At 27.4% G+C, this 23394-nt stretch overlaps 1 protein-coding gene across 1 annotated transcript; it reads right to left on the reverse strand.

Annotated features, from left to right (window-relative positions):
- Positions 1-901: 901 nt before the first annotated feature.
- LOC129971534 (activated CDC42 kinase 1-like) lies at positions 902-23279 on the reverse strand. Its single transcript, XM_056085401.1, has 12 exons — positions 23142-23279; positions 20349-20590; positions 18834-19025; positions 18188-18340; positions 16415-16600; positions 16236-16327; positions 14793-14919; positions 13719-13865; positions 12405-12499; positions 11986-12177; positions 10425-10516; positions 902-5749 (listed from the first exon to the last, which is right to left on the reverse strand). The coding sequence occupies exons 2-12, from the start codon at positions 20583-20585 to the stop codon at positions 4395-4397; spliced, it is 2868 nt and encodes a 955-aa protein (XP_055941376.1). The 5' UTR covers positions 20586-20590; positions 23142-23279; the 3' UTR covers positions 902-4394.
- Between the last annotated feature and the right edge of the window lie 115 nt (positions 23280-23394).

Here is a 23394-nt window from a genome sequence, read left to right on the forward strand (position 1 = left end):
TTCTGTAAGTGTCGTTGAATAGTGAACACATAAACCTAAACACACGATTCATATATATATTTTTCATTCTCGGATTCTAAAACCCTTACTTCAGGATGTGCTTATTTAGTCAAAATAGGGGTAAGAGGAATGAAAGAAGGAGATGTTTGCATTTAACAATAAGGTAAATTCAAATTATAAATCAAATTTGAATAAAATTTATTGAGGAGAAGTTTATCTATCATAGTGCTTGCGAAAATGATAAGCTAAAAGCTCCAAAGGATGGGAAGAAACTATAAAATTTTACTATCAGAAATGCAAATGTGTATTAAACTTTTAGCAAAATCCTGTTTATTTATTTGAATTTATGCAGACATGATAATTCAAAAAATAATTTAGATTTAAAAAAAAATTTTGGCCTGTCGTTTCCTTACTAAAATTGTAGAAACTTAGTGTTTAAACCCAGCCTGTCAAAAAAAAAAAAAAAAAAAAAAAAAACGATTCCAGTATTAATACATGGTTTTTTTTTGTTATATTATGAAACACAACATTAATATGTTATTAATACAACATTATTATACATATTAAAGCAAATGTAAATATTGAATCATATTAAATTAGGGGATTCACTCTCGGAAATTTGGCATGATCTTGAAAAGTTTGCAGCCTTGATATGTTCAGAAGATGTAGAATCTTATTAAAAGAATTGAAATTAAGTTGCAAATACAAGAAAGTTGACTGAAGAATATTATTGCTGGTTTAAAACTACATTCATTATGAAACTGAATAACACAAACACATTTTTAACTCATTTATTTTCAGATCCGAAATATCACATTTCCCAATTGGGATGAATGGAAGTACATCAATATAAATAGTTATGGAAGAAGTGACAATGAAACACTTGAAAATTTGTACAAAAAAAAAAAAAAAAAAAAAAAAAGATCATAATGCAATTATAGTCTGTTTAGTGAATAAAGGGATTAAATATGAACAAAATAACACAGTAAATAAGGGATGTAATAAATCAAGAGATTTTTTAAAGAAATTTACAGAAAAACAAAATGGAAAAACCTGTAATTAAAATGTACATGTAAAAATAAAAATACCTTGTTGCTATTATACAGAACAGTACTTTCAGTCTTGTAAGCTCACTGACTCTAAAAGCTTTTAAATAATTATTCATTAATTCAATGTCATTTTGTTTTATATTATTTAAATAACAAGATAAATAAATTACATGATAAATTTATATAAAAAAATTAATGAACATTAGCCAACTAAACATTTCATTAGCACTGCTTGCTTCTGAAAGTTTAAATGCTACTTATTACACAATGTACTTTTGTGTTTCAGTTCAAAATTGCATACATTTTTACATGTATGTTTTTAAAAATATATTGAACACACAGGCCATAATTCAGTATTTTTATTATTCATAATGTAGTAGACATAAAAGTAATGCCTATGCATTAATGTTTCTGCGAAATTTTATAATAAAATTAACAGTTTAAAAATATTTTTGATTAAATTAACAAAATTGTGGCATGGCTGCCAAATAGTTTTATAATAAATTTCTTGCAAAGAAAAAAAGAGAGTCCCTACTGATTGTATATTTTAAAGATAATCCCCCCCCCCCACTTCCTTAGTTTTTTGAAAAATCTGTTTGAATGTTATAGGACAAACTCTATAAATTGAAAGTAAAAATTAGTATGAGTTGTGAAGTAAGCATAAATACACTCAGAGATTCTTATAATTTGTAAAACATATTTAGCAAATGAATATAAAGTAGACGTATGTTGTAACATTTTTTTATTAAGGTTTAATTACTTTTTCTATAGAAAGAATAATTAAAATTTATTCTTTTTACAAGGTATGTAACAAACACTGAAAGACATGCATGGATTTTTAATAATCATATGAATTTCTAAAATGGTTTATCTGCAATGCTCTCAAATTTAATTGATACCAATATGTTTGTTACAGCAAAATTATGTTGGAATATTAAGTTATTTTCATAAAATATATGATTAGAATATTTTGAACAAAAGAAATAAAAACAAACACTCAATGAAACAATAAAAAGACTAGAGAATAAAGACATTTACAATTTTTAGAAAGACAAGATAGAATTAAGTATTGCAAACAACACATATACAGAAAAAATAAATAGTAAAAAAAAAAATAAAATGAAATAGATATTTAATAACTTTAGTTAGAAGGAATTTATATTTCTTTCAAAATTCAAATTGACTACAAAATAAAATATGAAAATTATCAGCAGTATTTTTAATAGAGTAGAGCGGAAGAATAAAAAAAGATTCAAATCAAGGAATATTCCTCCCCCCCCCACACTGGTTTGCAAAAGAAAACAAAATTGGGAATCAACTTCAAGAATGAAGATTCAATCCAAAAAGTATACCTTTCCCCCCCTTTTCTTTTCATAATGATTTGACAATTAAAACAAAACTGAAGATCCACAATTTGAATATACATTTGACAAATGTTCTTTGGTTGAAAATTTTTGACATAGAAGTTGAATGTTATAAAATATAGTTTACATCATAAAATATTAGTAAATATTGATTGTATTTATAGAAAGTATGAAGAAAATTGTCGTAGAGTGCAATATATTGATAAATAATAACAAAAATTATTACTAAATTGCAAACTACTTTGTGCTTGTGTGGATGAATTATAATTATTATAATGTGCACATGTGTGAGTAATGGAATTAAATTATTATATCTTTCCAAGTTTATAATTTGATATGCAAATTTGAATGCCTATGATTAAAATTAATTCTACATTTTAAATAATACAAAAAGTAAATCAAATTATGATACTTCTTTCATCTGTTATTTTAATTATACAAGCAAATAAAATACGTATTAATTTTGTAAAAGTATATATGCTTTAAAGGTTAAAAAAAATTTTAAAACTTTATATACTCCAAAATTTTTTAATAACCCAAATTGTATTTTAAAAACAAAAACTGGTTGCATTTACAACTCTAAAGTTTTAAATAGTGAAATGCATCAGAAGATAAATATGCTTACCTTAATTTTAAAAATTACTATGAATATTAAAGATTTTAAGAGACAAACTAGCTTTTGAAATTCAGAATATAAGGCAGCAAACAATCATTCTTTAAAGCCATTAAAACAATTTATAAGCACTATCTTGCAGTAATACCAAGAATGACTATAATAAAAATGTTCAAGTCAAGTTATCTATGTGGCTAAGACATACTTGAATTGCTTCAAAGATATGATTAGAATGCTTTTCTTTTTGTAACTTACATTTTTTTATAAGTAGATATTCTAATTCTTATAAGAGAAAAAAAATAATACTTACATAAACATTACGTACTTACACAGTATATTTGTAATTATCATATAAAATTGCTGAATTTTCTAAAATATCACATAGTTTTATTTTAGATTATTTTATGTGATTGAGATCTATTTGATTAATAAGTAAAAATATATTTATAAGAGATCTACCATATTTTCTAGTGGATATTTATTTGAGACTCTACTTTAGCTCTTGAATCACATTGATTGCATATCACAGCATGTTAAGAAATAATAAACCAATACATATATTAATGCAATTTATCAATTTAAAACATTGCTATAGTAATAATTAATTTGTTAGTGAAATTATTTAGAAAATATGATGAAAAGCACAATAACAAATACCATAAAACCAAGTAATAAATATTATGAAATTAATCATGATTTATGGTTTGATTATAAAGAATGTTATTACATGACAAAAACAAACTGCAATATGAAAAAAATATATATATGGGTAAATGAAAAACTATTACAATAAATATAAGATAAAAGTTGCACACAAATTTGCAGCAAGGATCTTTGTCATAAAATATAAACACATAAGAATTTTTTTAGACAACTTGCCAGTGATGAGAGATTTTTTAAGAAATTTTTTTGAAATAACTTAAAAAGACAAAAATATGTATGATGGGACAAAAAATTTCAATGCAAGTGAATAAAAATACAAAAAAAATTAGTCATTTTTATGCTTAATATTATACCAGATTTCATTACTTTTTTTCAATTTTAAATTAAAATAATGTCAATGTTAACAAACTCGGTACATTTTTTAGTTTTATCACAAGCTGATTGTATGAAAGGTTACTTTTTTTATTGACATTACATTTCTATTTTACAGAAAATTTTATTATTAGCATATTTTAGTTTTATTATTTACACATTTTAAGACATATAATGTCCATAATTTTTTAATTCCTCTTTTGATAATAGGCAATAAATAAAATCAAAACAACCTTTGTATTTTTTGCACAGTTCGAATGCACTCGCAACCTTAGATGCACACATCAAATTTGATACACACTTTCCCTGTTGCTATAACTTAAATACCAATAATTATTGAGCATTATGCATGCTATCCACCAGGGAAGATGCTGCAAGTTCTACATTCCAATTAACAGATTTCAGAACATTTTCACATTGTGATTTCGATGCAATACCCAAACGGCAGAGCTGTGACAATTGCAAACTCTTAATAGCTGCCTCTACATTACCACCATGTTCTTGATATGCTGCATGGCATTCATCAATTGTCACTCCAGACACCTGTGCCTGGATTAACATTAATTTCTGTTTAAGAATGGCTGGATTTGAAGCAGGAGCAGTCACTGTATTTGGAAATAAAGTGAAAGGTACATTATTTGGTGATAAATTGCTTTTAGAAGAAACAGGATTATTTATGACAAATGGTTTCACTTCAGCCATGTTTGGAGGAAGAGTTGGTACAGGAGGTGGAAGTGGAAGATTTGAAGCTGGTTGTGGAACATCTCGAGGAAAATTTGATCCATTTGGTTCTGTCCATCTATTATTTCTCTTTGTACGAGATTGTGGAGGTTGAAGTAAAGGTATTTTGACAATTGGCTTTGATTCTACATCTTTGGAAAAGTTTGAGTTCATCTCCTTCATGCCTAGTGTTTTCTTCAGCTCTTCAAGCATTTGGTTTCTATCACAAGTTGTAGCAGTTTGGCATCGATTGGTCGGAAATTTGTTTTGAGTCTGTGTTTGGAAAGACATGTTACCAAAACTTTCAAATAAATCATCAAAAGCAGAAGTACTGATTGGTGAACGATTACCAATAGTATTGGATTGAGCAGCATTCCTGTATGAGGTAGTAGGATCCACATGTAAGGCTGGGCAGCTACCCATACGGGTAAGATGATTACTAGGTGGTGGGGCAAGAGTATAATTGCTAGATGTTTCGGCAACAGGAGAATAATAATTAGAAGTTCTCAAGCTCTCTTGTGGTTGATAGTCCGAGCTAGGCACAACAGAGTAGTATCGATCACTAGGTTGAGACATTTCTGTAGGTGGAACATTGTAGTAACGATCTGTTGCACCATTACTTCTTGAAGAAGAATATGTTGAAGAGGTATCATAATCTGGGGAACTCTTTCTGTCACCACAACAGAGAGTGGGGAATGAACTTGTTGAAGACAAATCAACCAAAGACGAGGATACATGTAATGGCAATGATGATCTCTGAGTAGGAAAAAGAGAAGGGGAAATAGGAGGGGGAGAGGAAACAGCAATTTCATTGGTGAAATCAATTAGAATTCCTTCCTTAACTTCTTTTTTAGATTTAGATTTCAAACGTTGTGAAAACACTTTGCTTTCTCCATTCTGCTCATTTTCCAATTTGTTATAAGCATATTGTTTGGTGAGACTCTTTTTTGGATTTGAATCTTCACTTTCTGTAAAAGTAAATAGAAAACATATTAGAATCTAAAATATTATATTTTCTATAATACATATGAATAAGAAAATTGAAAAATTGCCAGCTTGTAAAAACAAACACAGTCTAATTTTAAATTAATATATATATTATACTAGCCTTTACCCGTGATTTCGTTTGCGTGGAAATTTTGATGTGTATGTATGAGAACTGACGATCTGATCAACACTCGGCAGTGTCTATCTTTGGTCGTTGTTTTTGGTGATGTTGCATGTTGGGGTATGTTCGCTTGCAAGATTAAGCTGCAATTTGAAAACGGAATGTTCAATATGGCCACTGTTAAGCAAAGTTGCAGCAATGACCGAGGAAGATACAGCCAGAGCTATATTGCGGTCCTCGCGGAGTTGGGCTGTATCTTCCAAAGCACAAACGTCTTACCCGTACCCTATGGTGCGTCAGGAAAGAATAATCCCTCCTCTCCACTATTTACTCGGTTCAGAATCGTTTCGTAGATTTGACGCTGCTCGGAAAATAATCGTGGTGTCATTTCATTGACCTTCGCTTCTAAAACCGCGGTGTCGTAGTTTAGCTCCTTCACAACTTCGCTTGATAATTCCCCTCTTCGCTGTGGTGGGGATAGGCCGAAATCAGTGAGGCATTTTCCAAATATTGAAATCATTTTATCCTCAATCAATACCAAAGCTTCGTTAATGATTAGGTTATTGTGAGTGCCATCCAGCCTATGCACGATATCTTTTGATAAAGCGTCCTTGTATTTATCCCACAGCTGAAGGGGATTTGAAATTCGCAAGTGCTCACGAAAATTGCAAACAGGTCTTCTAGCTACTTTCATAGCCCGAGCTTTATTACTCCTCTTCGAAAGATTAGATTTACGTTTTTTGGGCATTTCGAAAAACTATCAAATAATAAATAAAAAAAAATTAAAACTAACCTAAAAACCGATGCACTTAAAACTATAAGCATATGCGAAAAATATATAATTAATATAAATACAATTTAGTTACAAAAACACACAACTAACCTAAAAACAATTGATTTACATTGTAACCTAAAATAAAACAAAACAACGAGTCCGTATTTCTTTAAAATCAAGACAAGTTTATTTTTTTTTATCGTTCGAGATTGAGGTAGCTACAACATTATAATACACATAATTTTTTGCGTGAATTTGTGCGAATTTTTAACGCCAGTTGGGGTAACGCAATGCAGATTAGAAATTTTTAATTTCCTTTATTCTGTTTTATTTTAATTTAAAAGTACTTCAGAATGAATCCGAAAGATCGATTAATTAACAATGTTTAGTTTTAAATGCATCAAACACCAAGAAAATAAACAGGACCCTTTGAAATAATCGGCCGAAAATATATTAAGCCTAACTTCATTAGTGTGGGGGGAAAAAACTGAAGCCTTACTCATTTTTGGCGGGATTTGGCCTCAGATTTTTGCCGGGAAAGTTAGTTTTTAATTAATAAAAAAATTAACCACTCAATTAACCGAAATAAATAGTAGCCTATATACTATTCCAGACTATAATCTACTTCTGTGCTAAATTTTATCTCATTCCGTTCAGCCGTTCTGACGTGATTGTCTAACAAACATCCATCCAAACTTTCACATTTATAATAGATGGAGACACAGTTGTCATGAATCATAACACACTGCGCATGCGTGAATTTTCAACGCCAGTTGGGGTAACGCTATGCAGATTAGAAATTTTTAATTTCCTTTATTCTGTTTTATTTTAATTTAAAAGTACTTCAGAATGAATCCTAATGATCGATTAATTAATAATGTTTAATTTTAAATGCATCAAACACCAAGAAAATAAACAGAATCCTTTGAAATAATCGGTCGAAAATCCATTAAGCCTAACCTTCTTAGTATGGGGAAAAAAACTGAAGCCTTACTCATTTTTGGCGGGATTTGGTCTCAGATTTTTGGCGGGAAAGTTAATTTTTAATTAATAAAAAATTAACTACTCAATTAACCGGAACAAATAGTAGCCTATGTCCTATTCCAGACTATAATCTATCTCTGTGCTAAATTTCATCTAATTCCGTTCAGCCGTTCTGACGTGATTGACTAACAAACATCCATCCATCCATCCATCCAAACTTTCACATTTATAAAAGTAGTATAAATATATAATTATTTATTCTTAAAATCCAATATTTTATACTTCACGCTATTTATAAACAAATCTTCTAAATAAGTATAATCCATTTTCGTGACTTTTTGGGTATGATTGTAAGTTTTAAAATTTAATATTAATAATTTAAACAAGTAAATTAGTATTATAATCTTAATCCTAAACTCTTAATTTTCTAGATGGTTCTCAAATTACAATTGATGGTTTTTATCATTTAGGAAAATGATTAGTGATAGAGATTTAAAAAGAGATTGCATAAATTTTTTATTTGCTAGTTAAAAAGCAGCACTAAAAATAAATTAAGGAAATTTTAAAACTGTTCTTTGGGCAATATTTATAGAATCTTGGGAAAAAAAGGAAAGACAAATGGTTTAATAAGCATAGTATCCGACGAAACATTTTTTTTAACTATCTTTTAAAAATTGGAATGCCTTAAAATTTGTTTCATAATAATTAGAACTTTTAAGTTTTCCAAGGAAATGCTAAAAAAGCTATATTTTAAAATATAATATAAAACACTATACAAAATTGAAAATAATAATAAAATGATGTTCCATAAAATAGTGATAAGTGGTTTTTTATCATATTTAATTGATGTATAGAAATGAAACTGTGCCAGTAATATATATATGTATATATATATATATATATATATATATATATATATATATATATTTTACTGGCATGATTTTAGAAATAAACTAAAAAATTTTCACGAATGTAACAAAGCAAAGGAAATAAATTAGAATTGCTTGGTATTTAATGACTAAACATTGAAGTATAAGGTATATCAACAAATTTAGAATAAAGTTTGACTCAATTAATGGATTTGCTGGGAGAACTTAACTCCATTTTTAAACAAGATGTATTTTATCATCAAACTTAGAAAAGGCAAGTTCTCCAGAATACTATCAAAGTCATGGATTGCCCTGTAACAGGTAATTATGCATTAACATCTCAAGTATAATCTTTTCTTGGATAAGATACATAGTGTTTATTATCATACACATTATATATATTCACTTTATTCTTATTTTTTAGGGATGGCATTTTAGACTTATGTCTATATTTTTGGAGCATGGAGTATTAAGATTTACAGTATATAAAGATATCTATATTACTAGTAATTTTTAAGGATTGATAATATTTAGACCACTTAATTAAAAAATTATAGTACAAAAATAATTGCTAGATTAGAAATGATGGGGAAATTCTACTCATTAGACAAAAATATTTCTAATTTTACATTGCATGTGTGTGTTTTTCAACAATTGTTTGGGAAGTAAAATTAATTTACCTTCTGGTGTTTTAAAATATTTTATAAGCTCCAACATTGTTGAAATTTTGTGATCAATCATACATTGTACTAAACATGTTCAAATCAATTAAGCAAGTAAAATAATGCATTTAAATTTTTGTAAATTTCGAAAAAGTATTTATAACAAAAGAATAATCCCATGTTTAAAATGTTTGGTATCTTCGAAAAATATCAATAAAAATTTACAGGAGTCAAAGCCACATTGTGATTAGGCTAGCAATGACTTAATAAAGTTTGTAAATTAAATTAAAAATTATATTCAAAGAAAAGAAAACAATTTTGATACATTCTAATTCCTAATTCATTCTAACTCTACATCTGCTAATTTCCAAGCAATCTCAATATGTTATTATCAACAGCATAGTATATGCTTTTTCGGAAATATTTCTAATAGTCACTGTTTATAAAAATTACTAAACAAATAGTTTTAATTGAGAAAGAAAGTAAATTTTTAAAATCAATCAAGTCAATTATTAAATTTTTTTTTCTGTTGAAGAAAATATTTAATTTGATAATTCAGAGAGTACAAGTAATAACATCTTTTTTTAAAAATTTTTTTTAGCATGACTGGTAATAAGAGAACAGCATGTAGGAAGAAACAATGTAATATGGGCAATTATTAAATATCTCGGCCATAATTACAATTTTTGATTAACATATCAATGTAACTCAATAAAAAATATTGTTTTCCTCCCTTCTTGTGCTCTAATTTTTAAATGATACACTATTTCAAAGCAATGTAGCGTTATACTGCTTTCTTGCTCGCTTCTGCTAATGGTGAAAAAAAAAAGCGTTTCCCTAAATTTTAAGAATTATTAAAATAAATTCTTTTAAAATGACTGAAAGGCTTCAGCTGAAATCTTTGAACTTAAAATGAGCATATGAAATCAACAGATGAAAAATCCAAATATAAATTATATACTGAGGTAACTAAGAGTTTACTTTCATGCATTCACACTATGTTTTAAAACTAATTAATGCTGCAAATTGAATTTCATAACACTTTTGCAAAATATAATAAAATGGATTAATTTCACAAATGAATTGCTTAAAGCACAGAAACATTTCAAAAAGAAAATTAAATGTTCCTGAAATTAATTTTCATTGTAAAATTTAAATTTAATGGGAATATAGAGTCAATATGTGATTTCAGTTCTTTCACTATTTCATTTAAGATCTTAAACTAGAAGGCTATTATAGTCTTACTTGTATTTCTGTCTCTCAGTTTGGGAGCAGGAGGAGGATCTTCTTTTAAACCTAATAAATCAAGTGGCTCCATTGGATTCTGAAGATAAACCCTATAATAATAGCAAAGAAGAAATAAGTATTGAGACATTAATTTAACATTGACTTCCATTATAGACTATATATTTTATGTAGGCGGTTCAAGGTCACATTTTCTACCTCATAACTGGTTGTCTGTCTCGAAACGCAGAGGCAGATAACAGTGTAACTCTTTTTTTTTTACACAGCTGTTAAGGTATTCCCAAAACGTACCGGTGTGGGGGAAAAAACAAAACAAAAAAAAAAACAAGTTTTGTTGAAACTATGGCAACGGAGAAGGAGAAAGAGTGAAGAGTCGGGAATATGAGTGTCCTTGAAATGCCTACAGAAATTACAACGACTATAATTGGATTAATCTTTTTTTTCTGAACTGAACTGCTTTGATTTATAGAGTTTAGAAATAATTAGTTTGATGTGAACTGCACCTGTGTTTTTAGTTTATTAAAATAAGTAACAGGTATTACTAAAACAAGAACATTCTCTTCACTCCTGTATGAATCCGACTGAAGAACTTACTAGGGTTCACTTTCATTTCAACCTTCCTGTTCCCATTAATAAAAAGGAAAATACATCAGAACACCTTAGACGATTGGCCTTGGAAGTCATTAATAAAATCCCAAAATGTGATATTAAATTGCATACTGATGGCAGCTAAATCGACAATTTTGCAGGTAGTGCCATCTATATTGTAACTCCTCAGTCTAATTTTCTCTATGTCAACAAAATCCAGACTTCTGTTCCCTTTTTAGAAGCGAATTTCAATCGATGAGGAACTTAAAACCATTTTACACGAAAATAATTATAAGAACCTTTGGATTCTTATTGATAGCCACAGCTTAATGGAACACCTTAACAATTGGACCTATGTTGGAGATAAAGCAAGTTGGTCTATTCTTCAGAAGTTGAAGTTGATTTCACTCCAACATGATATTCATTTCCAGTGGATCCCATCTCATGTGGATCTACTTGGTAATGAAATAGCAGACAGGTTGCAAAGAAAGGAAGCAGCCTAGCAACTTCATCTTCTGCTGAGCTCACATACTTAGAACTGGATGGTTCCCCCAACTCATGATTGGTATAGAGCCAATAAACCGGGCCAGTCCTTAATTCTTCCTTGTGATAGAAAAACCAACACTTGCCTGTCGCACCTTGCCAGTGGCCACCTTAAATGTCTTTTCTTTTCACAGGGTGAAAAATCTTACCCTCTTTGCCCAAATGCTGACAACATCAGGCCTCTGCTGAATATATTCTAGACTTTTTAGGACTTCTTTGGGGAGAAATTTATTCTTCTCCTTTCCTCGATTTTGACTTTCTTCTTGTCAACGGATTTTCGGATTTGGTCTGATTAAGTCAGTCCATGGAGATTAGCAACAACAACAACACTAAAACAAGAGCAATAGATAAATACATAACTGCTATGTCAAAGAGATTTAGAGCTTCAATTTAAGCCACAGAATATAAAACACACATAGAGAGAACTCACTCATCAATGTGTCCAGGACTGCCCCATGATCTTCCAGATATATCACCATGGCCTGTATGAATGAAACTGTTACGCAGTGGCTTACTTATATCATCCGTTGTAAGCTGTTTCTGTCGGTCAGCTATAAGTCGAGGAAATATTCCAATTTCAAAAGTCCTCTGATTTTGACCTTTCCACCAATAAAATTCCTGTCTGTTTTAGGTATAAAAACAAATACTTATGAGTAAAGAAAAATAAGACACAAAAATGCATAACTTACATTGAGAAATATTTCACTGTTTCATATACCTTAATAAGATAAATCAATTAAAAAAAATGAAAAATTTATAACTTTTGCTCTTATATAATATTATAGGTAAAACATTTATGAAATAAATAAGTATATAAAAAGTAAAATTCATTACACAAAAACAACATACCTTCCTTCAATTACTTCTATTACATCCCCAACTTCAATCTTGAGTTTGTCTGGTTCATCAAAAGCTTGAACACTTGTTAACCTTAAAGGGCGAGCCTAAGAAATATATATTTTATGTTACATAACATTCTGGCAGTAACATAAAATATAAACAATTTTAAAATTTATAACTACAAAAAAAAAAAAAAAGTTTATTAATGATTATACAATTTTTAAAGCTTGATATACACTTAAAAATAGTATTCTCAGTAGTAACAGTTAAATTAGTTTTATTTTATATGATACTTAATTGGAAGAATCCTCAATATCTTCTTATTTTGCTAATATAATGTTCCAATACATGGATTTAAAAGGAGAAAATTGTTCTGTTTTAAGGTTGGTGATACAGTTTCAATTAGGTATGCAAAAGTAATCAAGTGAATTAGGTATGCAAAAGTAAACTGAAAGTAAGAGTATGATGCACTTGGTAACAGTTTTTAAATTTGAAAAATACTCATTGGAAATATCTTCAATCTCATTTGTTTCAACCAGGTAATACTATACCAATCTGATACAAAGTACTAGGTTAATATATTCTAATTTCTGTACATTTAATAAAATTTTTATGTATCAAACAAAAATTTTCCAAAAAAATTTATATGTAATGCAGTAAAACAGCAGCTAGTGATTTCATTTATTAGTAGGGATATAAATTAAATATGGAAATTAAAAGAAGAAAAAGAAATTGTTCCACCAATTCTTAACGAAACAGAAATTTTGCAAAGATTAGTTGTTCTTAACATTTCCTTACTCAATTAAAATTTCTTGATAGTTTTACTTTAAATTCAATTCAGTCTTCGACTTCTTACAGTGAACATTGCTTTAATCAAAAACATTTAAGGCTGAAGCAAAAATCCAATTTAACAGAAGAAATACATAGGATAAAAAATAAAAATGCAGCATAAAAGTATGAAATCTTAACAAATACAGTATCGTCAATTTTGAAAAACCATTGTTATTTGTGCATTTTTACAACATTTTTTTTTTTTTGGTAATTTAAATTCTTCTAAGTCATTTATTTTAATACCAAAAAATTTACCAAGAATAATTGTTTTTAAATTTAAAAAAAAAAGTTGAAAAATTAGAAAAATGTATTTTTTACATTGAATTTTACCCATGAATCACTGAGTAAGAGATATAGAAGTTCGAATGTACATAAAAATAACAGTTTCCCATATGCTACATTCATAACTGAGCTGAATCATATAATGGAATCTTGGCATTTCAACAGCAAACTACAAATATGTATAAAAAAAAAAAATTGAAAATAAATTACTTCACAAAGAAAATCCTGAAGAGCTAAAAAGGTTGGTCTATCACTTGGTTTGTGAGCCCAACATTGTAACATAAGTTGATAGATATCTGTAGGGCAAGCTTCAGGTCTACGTAGCCTCTCACCTTCTTGATCAATTTTCTGAAGTATCTGAAATACGTTTAAAAAATAAATATTTGAAAAGATGATTTACTGTATAAAAATTTTATCTCAACAAATAAAATTTAGTAATTAGCACTGAATATTGTCAGCAAAATTTAATAAAATCTTAAATAATACTAAAACATTTTAATTTATAAATTTTTAAAGGCTTTTTTTTATCTGTAAACTTTAGCTTAAGGAAACATTTCCATCTTCACACAGTAAATATCAAAATACTAGATTAAAAAATTTCCATCCAAATGATTTTTTTTATATCATTTACTATTAGTAAGTAATATCAAAATAGTAAATTACTTAATTTGCCGTTTTAAAGAACTTTTAAATGTTCAAAATTAAAAAAAGACAACCTAAAAAATCATTTTAACCATTAATTGAAAACCATGCATAGAAATTATATTACACTATCATTTATAAGTAATTTCTTTTAAAAGTTCAATATTAAACACATATAAGATGAAAGATATATCTGACTAATGAAGAAGGCATAATTTCCTCAGAAAAAAAAGAATTGAAAAGAAGCATTCATATTTTTTTTTCTTTCATTTTCTTTTTTAACAACAACAAAAATATTACAGCAATAAACAAAATGTATGATTTTATAATTTCTAATGGTATTTGAAATTCAGCTTATGGCAAAAAAGCATTATGAAAATGCCAGAACTTTAATTTAAAAGAATACTATATTGATAAATGTACAATTAGTAATGCATTCTAGGTTCTTTGGTGACATGGGGATTTAAACTTTCATGTTCCTTCAAAATGCCTCTTGGAAGTTTCCAGATGCATTTTGCAATGCATGCATTAACAAGAACTATTAATTTAAGGAAAAAACATTTTAACAAATAATAAATATTAAATTTAAAAAGAGTAAAAACATTTAATAAACTGAACATGACAATTTCTTTTTATCCATACCTGTGCTCCAGTTAAAGCTGCCCAAGGTTCTTCACCAAAAGTGAACATTTCCCAAAGAGTTACACCAAACATCCATGTATCACTAGCATGAGAAAATTGCCGAGATTTCAAACTTTCAGGAGCACACCTAGAATATATGAATAAACATGATACATTAATTACCTATATGGAAAAAACTGTTGAATTCCTATAACTTTATTATAATCATATAAAAAGAAATTAGAACATTGAAGAAATGAGCATTAAATACATCAGAGGAAATATAGAGTGTGCCAATATAAGATTTGTATATATATCGAATTTCAATGCTTCAAAACTAATGAAATTCTTGTAAAAACCAAGGAACTTAGAATACCAATTGAGAGATAATCCATGTATATTAAAGAATGCTTCTATGCATCAAACAAAAACTTTCACATAATTTTTTTATATACCTATTGCAGTAAAAAAGAAGTCATACATTTCATTCTTAAACAATGAAAAAAAATGAACTAAGAAAAAATATTTACTTTTTTTCTTTTTCTTTTTGTGCTGTCACGGAAATTTTTTGAAGATAATTATGAGAAAGTAATAGACATTTGTAGATGAGTTTGCATCATATTTTATACTTAGTTACAATTATATAATATTATGTTTAATTACTACAAATCCTTTCCTAATTTTGATGGAGATTTACTTTAAATTATTACTTTTAATGATGGATTTTACTTTAAAGTCATGTTTTAAAAAAAATGAAATAAAAGTTAAGTATAACAACAATATAGAAAGCAAAAAAAAAAAAAAAAAGTAAAGAAATTTTGAGAAATTGGTGTAAAAAAATAACATCTACAAATTTGAAAAATCATTATTTTAACTTTCTTTAAAATGAATTCATATTTTTTTTCCTCTTGCAATTAAAAAAAAAATTATTTATGCATGGTTGTTTTTTAGTCTTAAAACTATATAAAAAAATTACATTATAGTTTTGAATACTTAAATTTCTATCTTACCCCAAGAGATCTTTAAGTTTGACAAATAGAAATTTGGATGTATATATGTATATTTTACATAAAAATCAACCATATAAAATAACAAAAGCATACTGGCAAAACATATTCGTAAGCAAGTAATGTAAAAATTGAAATTTCTGCAGAATGTATATCTTGTAAATATCTTAATCATTATTTATTTCACATCTTTTTAAATTTACAAATAATAGCACAAAATAAAAACATTTACATGTTGTTGTTTTTTAAGATTCTTGCAATAAAGTTTATGTTAAATCCTAAATAAAAGAAAAGGAAAATGTCTAAATTTCAAATATAAAAACTAATATGCTAATTTAGTTATCAAAAATATTATTAAAATCAGTTAATGTTATCGAAAAACTGCACAAATTTCTTTAAGAGTAGGATGAGTACATTTGTTCAATCATTTTATTAATCTTATTCAATATCAACATACCATGGAAAAGGAACTTTTTTATGTTCAGTCATAACATAACAATCTTCTTGGTTTGGCAAAGCCCGCATTAATCCAAAATCCCCAATTTTCACCTTAAAAAAAAATACAAGTAAACAAACATCCAAAAATAAAACTTGTTGCAGAACCTAACAATTACATTATACATAACATCAACAAACCTTCTGTTTAGTAGCTAAAAGTACATTTCTTGCAGCCAAGTCTCGATGAATGTATTGTTTTGATTCCAGATAAGCCATGCCTGCTGCGATCTGGACAGCATATTCTATGAGAAGAGAGACTGGTGTATGGTGACACTCTTTGCGAAGACTATCACGTAAAGAACCTAAAGGGGCAAGCTCTGTAACCTGTATGAAGATATGGTGCATTTTAGGTACATAGCAAGATAAAGTTTATAGTAAAAGGAAAGTACATAATAAGCATAAAATTAAATCAATTTCTCAATATGCAACTTTTTCCTTATTGAAACAAACCTAATGAAAAAAAAAAAAAATGTATTTTCCATTTGTCCTAACAGAAAAAAAAAAAAAAATAAATAAAGCAAATTAGTCTTGGATGAAAATAATTTTAATTTCTTGCCAAATTTGTAATATAAATTTGCTATATTAAGTGTAATTGAAACTTGTGTGCCAGCAAAAATGATTGGAGACAATTACTGCAGGGTGAAGAGAAAGGTACAGGAAAAAAACTGACAATAAATGTAAAATATGAGAATCAGTGAATGGTAAAAAATGGTAAAACAGACTTTTAAAAAATTATATTTTATCATTTCTAAAGTGTTTCATCTTCAATTTAATTTTGTACTCAGCAAAATTTACATATATTTAGCATATAATTAAGGTGCCATATTTTGTACTTTCTATTTTTCTCTTGTTGTAACTAAAACAAAATTTTTTTTTAAAAATTGATGAATCCACACATATAAAATTTGACTTTTTTTTATAAGTATTTATTTAAAGGATGTTTATTCAATTCCTTTGATTTGAGGATTGTCAAATGATGGTCAATTTGTACAGTTATTTCACATTTACAAAACTTTCTTTTCTTAATTTACATTTTTAAAAAAAATCAAAAGATTGTCACTTGAAATAACTTTTGTTGGATCCTGAAATAAAAAAGTTGATCAAATTTTTTTTTTAAGTGAAATCAGCATGATTCACACAGGAACAATTTTACTGAAGAAATAATACAGATAATATCAAAATTATGCGATTGAAATTGGTCATTCAATACCTGAAAAATTAAGTTAACATGAAAAAGCTGAAATAAAAGAACCAATAAAATTACTGGTTTAATAATACACTACCATCATTTTTATACTGCACAATATAATTAACATTCTCGGAAATAGAATTAAAAAGCAACTACGTAAGGAATGCTGGGAAAAAATCTATCTATCTCTCTCTCCCTCTCACACACACATTTTTGTATATGCATTTTTTTTTATATATTTATAGTTAGTCTAAATATCAGTATCAAATGGTGTTGTAAGTCCCTTATAAATAAACACATTTTGTTTTATGAAAACTGTCACTAACATATATTCATTCCTCCAACAATTTATCTTTATTACAGTTGTTCCAAAGATAACAATGCTAACTTTTGAGATATATGTTGAAATATCATTTATTTGCAGTGATATGCTAGATAACAAGATTTTAGAATTAACCAATAGGAAAATTGCATTTGGAGATAATGAGAAGCTTACTGTATTTTTAATATTGAAAATAATTTCAAAAGCTACTTTTTTTTACAATATTATTCACCAAAAATATTCACAAAATTTAAATAAGAACCCAACAAATGAAAAATGTTAAGAATAATTAAATTCGAGACATATAGATACTATTTTAATTCTTTTAAAGTATTATTATTCCTTTTCTTATGGCAATTGCGATAAAATCTAACACAATTCTAAAGAAAACAATATATACCATCATGAGTGGTGATAATAGGGCCACTCCATATAGACGGATAAGATTCGGATGATTCAGACAATGCATAGCATTAACTTCTTCAATAAAATCTTTGAAAGCACCTGGAAGAGACACAGCATCTTCCTTAAGGATCTTAACTGCAACAGGTATCTGAAAATATATAATGCAGTCAAAACTATAGAATTTCATATATATCAAATAACATAAAGATACCAATACATTAAATAACTAATCCAATGTTACATCCCACAATATAATTATTTATGTGTCAGAATGTTATCAGAAAACTCTTTTGCAGCAATTACCAAGAAAACTTTTACAGCAGCAGTTAAAAAACATAAAATATATATTTTAAAATTTATTGATATTTTTGCCATTTGTGGGGTGGCAATAACCTTTCAATGCATAGATAGGATTGCAAAATAAGTTTGAAGAAAAAATGGGGTAAGAAAAGAATTTTTAATGGTCATTCTGCCTCCTCTTAGAGTCCACAACTAGATTATTTTTCTTCAAAAACAAATCTAATTTAAAATTATTGAATATAAAAAAGAATTGCAGTAAGAATATCATAATATCGGGACACACAATATATTATAGACAATATATTATTTATTGAATATGTATATTAAAATTAGTAACTCACAGTTGTTCCAGATACTGTTGTCCATTCTCCTTTCATGACTACTCCAAATGATCCATCTCCCAGTTTATTGAGAAGTTTCAAATCTTTATCGTTGATTAAACAAGTGAGTGTACCATTAGATGGTACAACTGGTGAGGCACTTGCAGTACTTCCTCCTTTTGAACCTTTCTCTTGCTTTCCAGATGGTAAAATCTAATACAGGAAAATAAATTAGTAAAAAGTAAGTATTTTAAACACAATACAGAAAAAAAAAAGCATGAAATTTCTAAAGACTGATGCATTAATCTTGACAATAATATACATCTGAATAACTAATAGAAGTTTAATACATTATAAATAAGTATGTAATGTTTTTTTCCCCCCTTCTGGAATCATGATCTGATTTTTTTAAAAATATATTTTTGATACTTTAAAATAGACAAAAGACAAACACTTCAGAAAAAATACAATTTTTTCAGATTATCAAACACAAAGGCAATACCAATAATCTCATTCCTTGCAGGCTGATGCTGTGTTAATAAATAATCTTTCACAGAGGCAGAAAACTGCATTAACTGTTCACTCATAAACATTAACAAGTTCAATTTCTAATTTGACAAAGTTGAATTTAAATAGATTATTAAAATTATACTAAAAATAATTCTAAAATATGTTATATTTATCATAATATTTGCATACATTTAAGTCTTTTTCTTTTCTTTTTTTAATTATAATTAAGTTCTAAATTCAATCTGGCATCAATGACACAAATCGATCTCAACTGGAATCAACAGCCTTACTATATCATAACTGGGCAATCACATGTAATCAATAATTAACCAGAGTATCGGGTTAACATTGTTCTTTTCTATTCATTAAATCTTGAAGTTACTTCAATCAAGCTTTATATCAAATATTCCTAATAGTAAAAAATAGATGTTGCACTTTCCATTAAAGTACAAATCCTACCACAACTTCCTTTACTAAATTAGGATTTAAATAAAATATCATTAAATCTAACAAAAAAAATACTTGGCCTTAAATTGTCTTTGAAATTATAAGACAAAAACTACAAGCCTTCTTTTATACATATTTCTCAGTTTCTACACTCTCATTTTTCTACAATACAACATTCTAAACATTCTTGAAGTGTAAAAGTTCTCAAACTCAGTTTCTATAACTTTTATGCAAGTATACAAAGTAAGCATTAATAAATTATGCAAATATACTGAAACATTGCTTAAAAGCAATATTTTTATTATATAAACTTCTCATACCAAAAAAGTTGGTTACTAATTTCAGAATAAGCTCTAGTTTAAATATTCAATAAATGAGAACTATGAAAAAAAATCTTTCAATAGTTAATCCTCTAAACTAGTTATGTTATTTGAGTAAAAATATTATTATTTGCAAACTGCTAAGACTATTTAAAATCAAAAAAAATTTCAGTATACTAACACAAAATGAATATACATTAAATACAAAGATAAAAAAAGACATATTAAAGTATTAAAATACAAAAGAAAAAATTATTACTTTATTGAGTAGAGTCTTCTTCCACATTGCAGCTCTTCTCTTCTTGACAGCATCAAGAAGACGTCGAGCAGCAGGCTTTCCCATACCAATATTTTCCAGATCATATGAGAGAACATAATCAAAGTGAGATAATAGGGTGACTTGCAACTCATCTCGGATTTTAGTGTAGAACTGCTCCAACTGAACTTCTCGAAGCAGTTCATACAACCAACGAGTATCTGTACTATCTACATTCATATCACCTTAAAAGGAAATAGTCACAATTCAATGTAATTATAAAACCTAAGATTAAATATTTTTCATGATTATCTATTCCATTAAAATATATGCAGTTAGCCCTCTTGTTAGATTTTCATTACCATCTAAAATGATAATTGGTTCAAATATAACTAGCCAAAGATATAGGGTTACATTATTAATTGCGAGTATGTAGTTAATAATACATTAATTATATGCAAGCTATTAATATTCAAGAAAATTGCTAAAGATGTTACATTAGTTTATTGATTATATTGCCATGACATAAAGTTAGAATCTAAAGTTTGCCAATGACACGTATTTAATAGACACATACCAATAAATGTTATAAAAATTCATAAATAAAATCAGAATTGGCACTAGCAGCTTACAGGTTACTTGACAATGCTCAGATTACAAAAAAATCATCAAACTCCATTATACATAATCTAATCATCTTAGTGATAAACCTCAATTACTTGGTGATAAAATTTAGAAGAGGAGACATAAAAGTATTGAGAAATGCTATTTTAAAATTATTTTTTTAAAAGCCTGATTCTTTTTAAAGCCTGCTATGTGTACATTTTCTAAATTCATTTTCAATACATGTAAAAGAAAGAGGGGAAAAGATTATGTTATGGGATTATTCTATTATTTAACAAAAAACCAATAATTATTAGATTAGGCAATTTTTAAAGAATATCTAAATACCAGATATATTAATTTTACATATTTCTGACAAATGTTTCAAGTTCAAATAGTATCAGAATTTTTTTTTTTTTTTTGGAACAGTTTATATAATGAATCTCCCTCTTAATTGGGGAGGTGAAATTTTAGGACTTAACTAGGGAGGTGCGGTCTACGAGACCACATTTCATTTACACTCAAAGTAAATTTTCTAATGAATGCATTAGTATGAAAAACTGCCAATATAGTTTGCAGATATTTTTTTTGATATATAGATATGCTTTAGAAATTTTTCAAAACATATTATAATTGAAAAAAGAAAATGCATTGGAAGATACATTTTCTTCTCAAATTACATGTTACAATAAATAATATTCTTCAAAAAACATATTACTTTTTAAATCATATTTATTTTTACAGTACATGAAGGTATATAAAAGACAATATAATGTAAAATTCAACAATTATATGAAAAATAAAAAAACTGGCCTTTTTTATATCGGCTTGTGTGACTTTCATAGCATGGTTTTCTAGGGCATTTTAAACATACAGGTTAAGAACTAGTATAAAAATCAGCCTATAAATTCTGTATATGCATCTCTTGGTATATTAATATTTTATAAATTTTTCAAAATACATTATCACTAGAAAAATTAATTATGTTTGAACATACATATCAGAATCAATTGAATTTGAACTTCCATTGAAAAACTCTTCTGTACAATTATCCTTATCACTAAAATCACTTTCTGCATCATTTAAAAGTATCTGGAGCACTGCTTCTTAATAGGATCAGTAAACTAGATGATATTTTGGGGCCCAAGTTTCAGCGTCATCTGTTAAGCCTTTTTTTTTTGTTACTGGGACACTAACAGGGAGGTGCGGTCTTACAGACCGCACTTCAAGAAATAACTGAATTATTTAAAAAGGCATCCGCTAAAAAAGTGCATGTGTATTGAAGGTCACAACATAGTAAGTTACAGGATCAATCCATTCAATTGAGCTAAAAATAGAATAGGAGTGATCGAAAATCCATTGTTAGCGGTCTCACAGACCGCACCCCCCCCCCCATTTAAGAGTTAATTTGTTTCAATTTTAACACATTCCTAAAATTTTCAAAAACTAGATCTTACAGTTACATAAATTTATATTAATATTCCAAATTAAATATACAAATCACAAAAAATATGATACAGAAGAAACTTCCATTAAAAGTTGAAGCTAAATTTTGATCAAATTCAAACACCTACTTTGAATACTGATTTTCTATTTGTTTGAGTTCTGTGCAATGTATGTATATCATGGACAATGTTTTCAAGGTTATATACATATATATAAGTATATGACAGCTGGGTAAAAAAATTATTCTGCTAAATTCATTTCAAGAAATCATATACCATGAATAAAACTCTTTCGAATATTAACGATTTAGAACAGTTATTAGTATAAAATAAAGAATAATTTTTATATATGAATATATTAATTCAAAATTTAAATATCTAATTTTAAAAATAAATTTTGCCCTGGTACTTACGAAAAAAAGTACAAAGTAACTACAATATATATTCACAATTTTATCGAAAATAAACACAGGTAATAGATATTATTTTCCGGTGTTAATTCCGGAAATTATCGCTTTCCAACCCAAAATTTGACCTAGGATATTGTTCAACAACCCTGAAAGTGAAGTCGTGTTAGAAACATTCCAATAACGAATAGTTACAACGTCTCATTTTATAATTATCCCATAAACCCATTTATTGCTAATTAAAATACGTAACTGTATCTTGGCAGAAAAGCAATCCCGAAAGAAATAGTTTCCTAAGAAAGTTTATCACATACAAAAAATTTACAAATAAAATTCCTTACTATTAATTAGATTTCCGAATTATAGCATTTTGAAGATTTTCTAATAATTTTTTCGAATTCCCATGAAAGATTATGCTGCATTAATGAAGCGCGAATTAATTGACACACTTTTCGTCACATAATTATTTAATAACAAACAATGAGGAGGAGGGAAGAGATGCGATTACAGGTTACAGTTATAGAAAATATTAGTTTAGAATTCAAGCCGATTTGCTATGTTAAATTGATAACATAAATCATGATATTTATTTGT

The sequence above is a fragment of the Argiope bruennichi genome, chromosome 6, assembly GCF_947563725.1.
Source record: "Argiope bruennichi chromosome 6, qqArgBrue1.1, whole genome shotgun sequence".
Lineage (NCBI taxonomy): Eukaryota > Metazoa > Arthropoda > Arachnida > Araneae > Araneidae > Argiope > Argiope bruennichi.